The following is a 12732-nucleotide window of genomic DNA, read 5'->3' as shown; positions in this document are numbered from 1 at the left end:
AAAGTTTATAGTTTTCATCACAAGTGAGTAGATTAGATAAAAAGTAAAAACGGCAGGTGCAAAAGTGATCGCCAAAACGAATAAAACATTTAATATTTCTACAATTTTAAGTTTTAAATGAAAGCATTAACACTTAGTACGTTGTTGGACCTCTATTTGAAAATATGACAGCCTATCAGCGACGTTACATGGACGCAACCAATGTCTGAGGGATATCAGGGTCGACGTCACTCAAGGGGCTTAGATTTCTGCTTTCACGTCAGCTATGCTCGAAATTGAGCGTTTTCGGATGTCTAAATATATGTGCTCCCCACCTCTGCTCAGTAGGATTGAGATTCAGTCTTTCCTGATGCGATTCGAGAACATTAATCTTGTTGGTCACAAGAATTCACAGGTGGACTTGGCCGTCCGTTTATGTTCGCGCTCCTGCTGAAAGGTGTAGCACCCTGCAAAGGGAAGTTTTGCTGCTGATTGTTAAACATTTCTCTTTAGTAGGTTCTGGTACAAAATTTGGTGCTTGGTAGAATTGATGAATTCGTGCGTACCAGCCCCCGCGAAGCTGAACACCCAGATATCATGACGCGTCCTCCGCCATAATTTAGAGGTGTTGAGATTTTTTAGTTTGACAGATTCTCCGACTTCTCTCCATACTCAAACCCTTCCATCCGACCATAAAACACTAAATTTACTCTAAACACACAGGAGAGTGATTCGCAAAAATTTTAATCTTTATTTGTGTGTTGCCTTGCAAATTTTAATATTTTCTATTGGTGCGTTTTTGATATGTAGGCTTCCTCCTGGCTCTATAATTTTTTTGAGCACTGAGTTTCGATATTCCCCAGCTTGCCCAACCACTTGATACTTTTCTAACATCATTTTCTACTTCACCAGAAATTTTGGGAGACGAAAGTTTTGGATTATTGGTCACTTTTCGAGCAAATATTTTCTACTCGCCTGTGATGAAACTTGGTGGACGTCCTGCTCGTCGCCTATTTTCAATTGATCCCGTTAATTTGTAACGTGAAATCATGTCACGGACAGTTGACGAGATTTTTTGACCAACTCAGCAATTTCTTGTTGCGTCTTCCCCCCATTTTCGTAGTGATGAATGACCAAATCTTGAATAGCGACTGTTGTTTCATTATTGGGCATTTTCTTCTGGGATATATTTTTTTAATTGAAGTGGAATTATTTTATATATACATCAATAGTAGGTGTACTTAAAAATTAAAAAAGTTGTTATCCTACTTTAGTAATTTTAAAAGTGCTATCATTTTAATTGTTTGTGGCGATGACTTTTGCACCGGTGCTCATTTCTTAACTTCACGCTATGGGTCCGTACGGAGTGAAAAAAAATCTTACAACAAATTTTCTTTGGTGAATGTTTGTGTACTAATTTGTCTTCAAAATGAGATAACGACCTTTCAAAAATTCCCCGTACTTACTGAGAAACTATGATTTAAATTGTGCTTGTGGTTTTGGGCGTTCACATTTGCTCTCCAGTGTATGTGCATATTTATGGTGCCATCAAGTAATGAAATGGTCTCGCAAAATATTTTGGTTGATAAAAAATTTAAATGGGAAAAACTTATTTAAGATAGATATATACAATGAAATAGTGTTTTTTCGCGCTGGAGCGATTTTCAAGTTTGATGGCTTAAAATTTCCGTAATTTTGTGTACATAAAGAATCTAAATAATATTGGGGTGGCGCATGGACAGTTTTCGCGATACGAGCCAAAACGTGCGAATTTTCTTGCAAATTTTGAGTTTGATATTAAAATCTTTCAAACCTTGTCGAATATCACCGGAAATAATTTAAAAAAATGATTGTATAGAATTACTAGAATTTGGCCGCTGCCTCGATTTTGGACCCAAATTTTCCAATATGTTGAACTTTGCAAAATAATTGCAATTTCCATATTATTTTTCCACGATGGAATTACGGTATTTATTAAAGGTTGTTGGCGTATTGCTTAATTATACCTCGTGGCTATGAACATATTTTGCTAATTACAAAATAAATTTTGCCATAAGATTTTGCCAAAGGTTTAAAAAAGTTACATTCGCAATTCGAGTTTCGAAATTTCGATATTACCTACATATCTAAGAACAACTTATTCGTTGGATAAACTTTTTACTTATCAGGAATTTTGAAACCAATACGAAATATGTTAGTAATGCAAAATCTTGTTAATGCCGCGTCGACTTGTTTTGATACTTTCAAATTGTGAAAGTTATCTACATATGTGTACATATGTATATGCAAACGGTCATATTCATTTACCTTTACTGTAAGCTAATTTCCAGTATTCCCCTGTACCCGTAGCATTCCAATGAGCATATAGCTGGACGAGTATGAAACTGGTTCTTCAGTTCCGGTCGTAAAAAGGCCAAAATAACTGTACTTGTACTCTTTTCCTTCGTCAAACAATTGGTGCGAGTGACCACACTCAGACATCCAAATTGTAGTAAAATTAGCCAGGGTACTGTCATTTAATTGCATATTATAATTATTATGTAATGATTTTTGAAAAACAAATATTTATGTACTTACCTGAGAAATATGCCCCTCGATCCTTTCTTCCCTTAGATATTAACATAAAAATTACACCGAGCACACACACCCCTTATATATTTCTTATTTTTTTAACTACAACTGATAAATCTTTATTGAAAGTCTCCCATTTATGATTTTGGTGGGTATTAATTATTATCCGACGGATATTGAAGTGCTAGCTGGATATCTTGTTAAAAATAAAGTAATGAAATAATAGAGACGAAAAAGCTATACTGTAAAGAAAAAATATAAATCGTGTCATATATGTATCATCCTCAATTCAATCAATTCGATGAGATATAAGTGAGTGCATCAAAATTGAACCAGAGAGAGGATTATGTTATCGTCAAGTTCAAGAATTTGACATTTCTCTCTCTATTTTATCCAGTTAAAACAACCATATCGCATGTTTTTTCTCTGAAACACCCAAGCCATACTAGACACCGATACATATTAAATATGGTTACCGATAAAATGGAGTGATTACTTTGGATCGCTAATAACTAATTGGCTTGATTGTTGTCTCTTTTAGAGATAACTTAGGCTGCATATGAGATGTAATGAAAGTCACTCATTATGTCTTGGATATAAAACATGCAGGCTGTTTACATACATATCAGTACATAAGACGTGGACCAGTTTTGTTATCGTGTGACATTTTAAAGGTCAAGCGTTGTCTGTACATACTAACAAGGGACACTCACGACCTGTCGTTTGAGTCCAGGGTACCCACTATGTTTTTAGAATCTACTAGGACCCAGATGAAGGATTCATTCATATTTCCGTGTAAAACTCATATTTGGCACGTGGCGTGGCGCCAAATTCGCCAAAATTGAATGTTTTTATTTTTAAACCGCCATAACTTTTGAAATCCTGGACGGATTTTCAAAATTTTTGGCAAAAATCATGACAAAGAGTTCAACTTTCTTATTCAATGAAATTTTTTCTAAAATTATCGCTTTTAACTTTTCGCAAAATTTCGTAATTTTCTTCGAAATGGGGTTCGTCGAAAAAATCCTAAAAATATTGCAAAAATTAGAAATTTTTTATTTTTATTTTTTTGTCAAAAATTTCGACTTTTGTGATCATTTTAAGCATACAATTTTGAAAATCCGACATAAACTGCAAAAGTTATGAGGGTTTGAAGTTGGTCGAAAATGCAAATTTTTAAGTTTGGCGCCACGCCATGGCCCAAATATGAGTTTTACACGGAAATATGAATGGATCCTTCATCTGGGGTCCTCGTAGATTCTAAAAAACATGGTGTACCCTGGACTCAAACGACAGGTCGTGAGTGTCCCTTGTAAGATTTATACTGCTAAGACGTGTTATTACTCTCTGGAGGAAAAACTAACGCAATCATATTTGTATTTTAAAGAGGGCTTTATTTTAGTTCAATTTATTCAATTTATTCAATATCTCAATGCGAAATTCTTAAAATCGGTAAAATCCTAATAAAATTAACCGATAATTTAATTAGTTCAGCACATTATGAAAACATTTATACAAAATTGGCTAATACAATGAAGTCCAACAGCATATTTTTTACGTATCTACATAGTACATAAGTATGTGCATTGCATAGTTTTTAAGACGATAATTCATGTGAGAGGTTTTGCAGGAGGATTAGCACATGCTACATACTGATATATGTATGTATTAGCAAGCCCACATAATACATATTTAATAAATAATCTAGATATTCGAGCGATAATTACATCACATGATTTTATTGATTACTGCAGTGTATTTATCAGTAGTAATCTGATTCATTAAGTGGTGAGAAGGATGAAAATAAAAAGCATGAGATTAGTTCATTATCGTATTTTCAAGATCGAGTATAAGAAAATCAATCAAGGACAAATACTACGATTGCATAATAAGACGACAAATTTTACTTTAAATTATTAAATGATATCAGAACGGGACGAAATATGTGTGCATATATCCAGGGTACATATTTACATAAATCTGGCGTCCTATTTATGTATACATATTTGTCAATAATGTCAAATGTAACCACCATTATAATATATTGCATGTTGTTAGGTATACGGAATAAAAGCAAGATTATAAGGGCATGATACTAATGAAAGTGGCAGTTTCCCCGCTCGCTTAATTGTTTTAGGATCATGTTAAATTTTGCAAGCCTATTACGTCTCCATCGGAATTTAATCAGCTTTCTGAATCCGAAAACCAAAATCCTTATCTCTATTCGTTCTAAAATGAGAGCAAAAAGTTCCGAAAAGTCGCAAAACGGTTTTGCCAAAACGTACCAAATTTTTTTTCAGGGATCGAAAAAACACTCACAATTTTGTTCCAAATGGAGGAATGTATCGGAACAAAATTAACCGAGTACTGGACAGATACGAGGAACGCGAAAATGCAGATTTCAAAAAATCAGTTGCCCGACCTGCCCTCCTGGGATCGGTGAAAGTAGTGAAGAGAGTTGAGATAGCTTTTCTCAAGAAATGCTATTTATTATTTGCAAGACTTTGAATTAAACTCTAAGTGAAAAGTGTATCATAAAGAGATTGACCCCCTTCATCAAAAACAAGCATGTCATGGACATGACGACATCCCACTATGACAAGATTGTGACAGACTTTTTTCGAAGCAAAAATATCGATTTTGTTGAAAAAAGAGACGACGCTCCAAATATCCCTCAAGCTCGTCCAATTGAACGGTTTTGGGCACTAATCAAGAAGGAATATTCCAATAGACAAAAACCACCCAAAACTTGCGAGAATTTATACAGGTCATGACGGCAATAATAAAACTCGTTGGGGAAACCAGTGGCAAAACGTTCATGGCGATCGTTCGCAAAAAGCTTGGCTCAATCGGAAGGAATGGAGTGTTTGGACCATTGGTGGACAATTATAAGTAGCTACAGTCCCCATCTATAATCTATATAAATTTCACTAAATTTCCTGTTACATGCATTTTTTACAGACAATAAACCAACTGCCACTTTCATTAGTATCATGCCCTTATTTTCGTATGGTAGTCATGTCGCTTTGTTTCGTATTTATGTACATAGTATGTAAATAAATTTAACTCAAAATCCAGGTGACCCCTGACATGACCATGTTGACCAATAGTCCTTGAATATTTGGTTGCCCATGAGGTTGGGCAATCAGCCCTCAGTCGATTTCGGAGCTAGCTAGATCGAGTCCAGGGGTTTAAAATTGATACTTCTGAACAATGAAGTGGCTTCTTCTCTTTGGTAAGGATAGATATAGACAGTTTCATAATAGTATTCAAAACTGACCTCCGTTTCAAGAAATTTAATTGGTTTCAAAAAATTATGTTCAAAAATAATTAGTAATTTTCGCAGCTTTGGTGCTAAGCAGCTCGGCGTTTGTCAAACGAGATGTCGGTACCAACCTCTTCACGCCAGGAAAGGAATTCATTTACGGTTTTACAATCTTGTCCCTAGTTGGATCTGATGACTATGTCAAGAGTTCTAGCACATTTAACATTAGTGGGATATACATATCTCTTCCAACGGAAATGACATTAATGTCAAATTGGATGACATTACGTTCGGAACCCACAATGGCCAGTTTGATTCTCCAAACTATCCGAAGTTCGCGATGAAGGCGTACAACCAGTTGAATCCTTTGTCTGAACCTTTCTCTGTACAATTAATACAGGCGTGGTATATTTCTTTATATAGCTAATTTATCATATCCTATGGTTTTTGTTACTTATTTAATCCTGGGTTTGCTGCAGGCTAAGGGAATCGTCCTTGACAAAAATTCTGATGAATGGGCCAAAACATCAAGAGAGGTATTGCCTCCTCCCTTCAACTTGACCTTGGTAAAATTGATATCAAGAAATCTAATAGCTTCGTCACTGAGGAGGTGAGACTCTTGTTCATACAAAACAATTTGTTTCGCTGCATTCCTAATTTTCTAAATGTTTTTTTTTGAATCTACATAAATATGTAGAGTGGAATTTTAGGTCGATGCAAAACGGATTATGTCATCATACCAGGGAAGATGACAACCGTGTACTTCGAAACAATGCCCAAGTTCGTAAATTTGGTCCCACGCACAATGTGAAGATCCTCCTCGCCGATTCCGTAAACCTGGCATGACTATCAAGTATTGTCCAGAGGTTTACTCAAGGGTATATTTTAAAATATTGTTTCCATTATTAATCATAAGTTGATGTCGCCAACCGCTAATAATATTTTTTTCAGGATGTTTTGAACTCAACCTCGTTCTCAGTCTATGACTTGGAAATTCAGGAGGGAAACTTGGTCGCAAAAAACATTCATGTTGGATCATCCGTCGCCTACATGATTTTTGGTGCAGATGGACACAGCAATCTTCATTCACTATTATGAAGATGAACTTGAAAAGTCCAACTCTGGATCCGTTCCACCCCCATCCAATCCCAAAACTTTCAACGATTTGAAAGCGTATTTGAAAATGATGTCAAGGAAGATGAGGATCTCGGCAATCCAGTCCCTTCTTTTTCCATCACAAAGGTCTTGATCTTGATTCTGCGACAAACTAAGGCTGCAGATCAAGTAAGATACGATTTAATTGTGTATCATATGAAATACGGCATTTCTTAGTAAATTGTATCTAGTATAATTTTTCAATATTTAATGTGTCAAATAGCTCCTTACAAATATCAAAAAGATGCACAATAGTTTCGACACTGCAGAGCTCTACAAGGACGTCAAGGAATTCCACAAAGGTGTTAAATATTAGCTTAGAAGTTCAAATGAAATTAAATTGGAATTTCAGCTTTAATTTTTTACGTTTATAATTTTTCATTTATGTTCATCCTTTTAGTAAGCCCATTCTCTCTCCTGCCTTTTGTCTCGGCTTTGAACTACCAACATATCAAGGATACTTACGACAACAAGGTGAAAGGAGGAGATGCTACAGAGGAAAAAATGTTCTTGGACGCACTTGCTATTTCCGGAACTGGCCCGCTGCCCTTGTTCTTCGTGACATTGCTGCTAGCACATCCGACAGTATCTTCCTCACTCGTAACATTCCCCATGGCGCACTACATCCGCAATCCAACAGAAAATCTTATAAAGGAGCTCGAGGGACTAATTAAACCTGAAAATACTAAATACAACTCACGTATTATAGAATTTTCTTTTGCTTCCCTACTGGGGCGTGCTTGTAGGAAAACAAATTGTAAAGGACAGGACTTTTGGATAAGTGGGTAAATATTGGTCCGACAATCTTGACTGTACGTCTCATTACAGATTTTCTCTCGTTATATTGACTAACTTTAAAAATCATGTACTGACAACTTGCTTGAAATTTATAGCTGGATCTAGTTTTGATGTAAAGACACAAGCGATTCTGGCTCTCCGTAATGTGAACCATTTCAAAGCGGCAGAGAAATTACTACCGATAGCTGTTGACAACAAACAAGAACGGTCAATTCGTACTATGGCTATCTCTGGAATTACTCCGCTTCTTAAGAAAGATCCTCTCGTTTTCAGGAAGAACATCCTCCCCATATTTTTCAACAGACAAGAAGATTCTGAAACTAGAAATCTTGCTATTCTATGGACCCTAGTATCATACCCTGAGGAGAACACTTTCCAACAAATTGGAATCTATATGTGGACAGAGAGGGACCCTGAAGTGAAGAACTTTGTTATAACCCTATTAAAAAAGCCTTTCTGGAACGACCGACCAATGTTTGAAGCTCCGGTACGTTCAATTTATTTAGTTTTGAAAAAATAGTCCGATATTATCTGGTATTACATTAATCTATTAACTTTCTAAATACATATATGAAATACTTTTTGACATTAATTTGGTAGTTCATCTTGGGCTAAAACTGCCTTGAGCATGATGGGACGTACTGAAACGAAAAGCAAACATTCTGGCATCTACATTAGCGACTACTACGACCCGCAGTACCATTTCGCCCATCTCACTACTCTGAATGTCCAGAAGGTAAGGAGACATAAGTCAACCCTTGAAATGAGCCTTGAAGGATTAAAATATTATAATACTTATCGGTTTTAATATCAGAGTGGGCATAGCATTCTTCCACAAACGGTATATTTCGGAGTCAAGAGTTCAGCAGGAGGTTACGCTTCCAAGTATCTCTCTATCTTTGTTCGATTGGAAGGCCTCGGGAAATCCATTTCCTCGCGAATCATGTCCATGATCACTGGTGAAATTGCATTTAATTTTTAATTTCCAATCCAATCGGTTAATTTAAAATAAATGTGACTGCAGGTGTCATTGATTTTGATGAAATCAAGGATATTTTTAATAAAATTGGGGTTCAAGAACGTCAAGCTGATCCACTCCGAATTGAAATTTGTGTAATGCTTCACGATCGATTTGTCGCTTATCACGCTGCTGATGAGAAAACTATTACCACAATCCCACAATGTAATTGTTAATTATAAGTTTTTTCTATGTTACATACTGCTAATGGATTTTCCTTTGAAGTAATGAAGAAACTTGGAGAACTCAGTAATGCTGCTTACGATAAGGAATTCTCCAAGATGATTCTACTCGGTGGGGTCATGACCGAACAACCAAATGAGCTTGGCATTCCAGTTTCAACTATTTCTGGGGTTTCCACTATGGCCAAACTTCACGCTAAGGTTAAATCCGACAAATCGGGAACAACAATGAATCGCAGCTACGAAGTTCATCTTGGTCTAAATGTTCATGGAATCAGCTCAGTCAATAATCACATGGCACCCTTCGGTACTGCACATTCCGTTGAGGCCTTGAGAACCTTAAGGATCCGTATCCCACGCAAGATCACATTCGGGCTTGATGTCAAGCAACAATCCATCAACTTTGCTATTTCTGCTCCTACTGAAGATGATCCAATTATGGCTCAAGTTCATGCAACTGCAGTCACTTCGATTCACTCTGATACCCCGGCTACAATGAATGACAACAAAATTGTCGACCTTCTTCATGAAAGTTGTCCATTGTGCAAGGGAATGGAAGTCATTTCCAAGGGGGAGAAATTCCGTGAGGAAAGGAGATTAGGATCAGGATACAAATACAAAGCTTTGGAAGGAGTTAACATTGGTGGCAAGTATTTCGACTGCGAGAAGGTGCATTCCAGGATTCATGTTCTTCGACAGTTGAGGAAATTTTATGGACCCGAGTTCAAGAATCTTGGGTAAGGTTCTGTCTATTGATTTTATATGCAAACTTAAATTGCGTCATATATTAATTTCTAATAAACCATATAGCGGCCGAGCTGGACAATCACTTACACTTTTACGTGTAGGAACTAGATACATGATGTCCAGTTTATTTTTGTCCCCAACTACAGAGACATGTGGAATGAAATTTTGGTATCATAAAGATCTATCTGCCACATCCGTCTTCGACAAGGTTGAAGGTCAAGCTAAGGTCAAATATGAGGAAGATCCCAAGGACAAGCTCGGAAACAAGCTTATGGCAAAGTCCTCCCTTACCTTCACGTACACGGGAACCACCCCCAAGACCCGATCCCTCGACATGACCCTTACCCTAGTTAAGACTGGTTTGGAGAAGATTGAAGTCAAGACCAAGTTGGCTGCCAAGGATGATGCCCTCAACAAGGGTGGAGTCGTTTGCATTGACATCGCCGCTACTCAAGCCAAGGTTTCCGATTTCTTTGACTACAATGGCGAGAATGAACCAACCTACGAGCGAACCATTAATGTCGCCTGGTCCAAGGACATTTCTTCCAAGGATGCTAGCTGCCCCGCAAACTCTGCTGGAATCAAGATCACCAAAAAAGCTCACCGTTCTCAAGCTCAAAAGGATGAAGCTCAAAGTGACGCCTGGCCATACAAGCAATGCCGTGATCAAAAGAGCTCCCCCAAGTACGCACAAACCACATTATTGCCAATATATTGCACATAATTACCAAATAATTGTATGTGTGAAACTGAGATTTTGTGTCCTATTTTGATAGGTACCCTGGAGACCTTACCCCAGCCACTGAACCCTGCCTGTGGGCGGCTTACAAACAGACCAACCTTCGTGAATCCAACGTCACCATCAACTACAAGGTTGACCCAGAAGCAAGAAACCGATGGAAGTACCCTGGAGCACTTGTTGCTGGTTAGTTTGCCATAATACTTTTATCAGAACTGATTTCTTTATGTGAATGCTAATTTTTTGAACATATTTTAGCTGCCCTTATGCCATACTGGGTTCCCTCTGACACTGTCGATGGTCATGCCGCTCATGGTTAGTTGTTTAGTCTTTAATTTCGCATTAACTTATGTAAAGCCTGCAAATTAATTAAGTTATTATTTTTAATTTGAAGGTGATCATGGAGTTTCTGCTGACGGACACCTTCAAGGCGAACTCAAGCTTGATGTGACCATGGATGATGAGAATCCAGAGGCTGACATCCACTGGCACGGATCTGGTGGCGAGTCTGAACATTTCCACGGGGTCGACCTCAACTTCCTCCCAGGACCACTTAAGCGCCCAGTTCACTCCCGATTCTCTGGATTGATGTATAAGGCTTTCGAATTGGGAGTTTACGGTAAGTCAACATGCATACTGTCCATAGTTTTGCACACAAATTACTAACTATTCATAATTATAGGTTATTGTGATGTTACTCCTCACGCCGTCCAAACTTACGACAACGCTACCTACTTTGCCGATCTCTCCGAATGCTACACCCTCGTCTCTGGAGACTGCTCTGATAAGCCACGATTCGTCGTTCTTGGAAAGAAAATCTCCAATGACAAGCTTGGCCTTAAGATTATGGCTGGTGAGCACAAGGTTGAACTCAACGACATGAACAATGTCATTGTTGACGGAAAATCTCAATCCCTTTCCGACAAGCTCATTTTCCCCGAAGGAGATACCAAGATCTTCAAGTAAGCAGACTACTTATTAAGTTCTTTTGACAAGACGCCAACTAATTCCTATGTAAATTTGACTACTTTTAGGATCTACAAGCACGATGACAACAATGTGTTCCTCTTGTCCAGACCATTGGGACTTGCCATCCGATACACCGGTCATTACACAACGGTCACGATCGGAAGCCGTTTCCGAGCCCAACAGTGTGGTCTTTGCGGCAACTTTGACGGATGCCAAAAGAATGACTTCACTGGTCCAGCCACGACCTGCAAGAATTTGCAACCAACTGACATGACCAAAGCCTACATTGTCCGCGAAGGAAGTTGCGCTGGTGTCGGAAGCGTTTGCCCCAGCAGTTAAATTAATCTGCCGACAACAACAGCATCATGTATTATTACTTGTACCAATTTAACTACCCAAAAAACTTGTCTAAATTTTTAACAGCTTAATAAATCGGAGCGAGACAAGGACTCCCCTTCAGAATATATTGTTCTGGTTAAAAAAATATATTCAGTGACTAGCCGTATATCATTTACATGCAAATTATTTTACATAAATATGTATATGGTATGCATACTTATTTATATTGGTGCCTATCAAACTTTCAATGTATGTATACAGCATAAATAAAACCAAGGTTCACAATATAGTTATGTATGATCTCATATCGTAAATTTTTTTAGGATTCCTTAGACCAACTAATTGTCTGGAAGCACTTATGTATATAAATAGAATCTATCCTTCAAGGAATTGACTCTCAAGAAATTTTGAAAATGCAATTTGCAAAAAGCAATCATCTTTAATCTTGAAAGCCGGAAATTTGCACAAAATACTTTCATTTCATCTTTGAAAGAGTAATAAAACCATATCCGGCGGGACACGACTATTCGTTTGTACATTTTAATTTCCTTTAAAATAAGTCATTTAAGTGTCCAAGATGAAATTTTGTCCATTACACTAAATAAATACGAAAGTTTAATTAGTGATTAATTGTTTTTAAGCAGCTATCACGAAGACCTTAAAATAATCAAGACGAAGAAATTTAGGAATAATTACATCATAACATTGTTCATTCAGGTTTTCTGGGACCATTTTCCCTAAAATAAAGAGAACAGGCTATCCACTCTATAAAATTGGGGACAAATTAACCTAATTATTTTTACTTTCAAACTATTAAAACAAAACTGCGGGAGGTCAAGTTCGTTACAATTTTCTTATGAGAGTGATCACTATTTAAAAGGCAGAATCAAGACATTGTTAATGCGATTATGTAAACTTTTTGATACGATTTTGGGGAACTCTGATGAGCAATTTTGTTAATTACTAAAAC

General features: G+C 37.2%; 1 protein-coding gene and 1 long non-coding RNA gene across 2 annotated transcripts; both read left to right on the top strand.

Moving 5' to 3' along the window:
- The first annotated feature begins 7061 nt into the window (after positions 1-7061).
- On the top strand, positions 7062-7506 carry LOC110862954. The gene is made up of 3 exons (XR_002549236.2): positions 7062-7099; positions 7194-7272; positions 7371-7506. It is a non-coding gene; the product is annotated as an uncharacterized LOC110862954 (long non-coding RNA).
- Positions 7507-8216: 710 nt separating this feature from the next.
- Positions 8217-11909, top strand: LOC110862953. Its single transcript, XM_022112163.2, has 11 exons — positions 8217-8255; positions 8369-8504; positions 8583-8727; positions 8793-8951; positions 9012-9705; positions 9779-10399; positions 10492-10640; positions 10713-10769; positions 10849-11073; positions 11137-11416; positions 11489-11909. The coding sequence occupies exons 2-11, from the start codon at positions 8397-8399 to the stop codon at positions 11760-11762; spliced, it is 2712 nt and encodes a 903-aa protein (XP_021967855.1). The 5' UTR covers positions 8217-8255; positions 8369-8396; the 3' UTR covers positions 11763-11909.
- The last annotated feature ends 823 nt before the right edge of the window (positions 11910-12732 follow it).

The sequence above is a fragment of the Folsomia candida genome, unplaced genomic scaffold (genome assembly GCF_002217175.1).
Source record: "Folsomia candida strain VU population unplaced genomic scaffold, ASM221717v1 Fcan01_Sc102, whole genome shotgun sequence".
In the NCBI taxonomy this organism is placed as follows: Eukaryota; Metazoa; Arthropoda; class Collembola; order Entomobryomorpha; family Isotomidae; genus Folsomia; species Folsomia candida.
The sequence above is the reverse complement of the archived record's forward strand: the minus strand, read 5'-3'. Positions and strand labels throughout refer to the sequence as shown.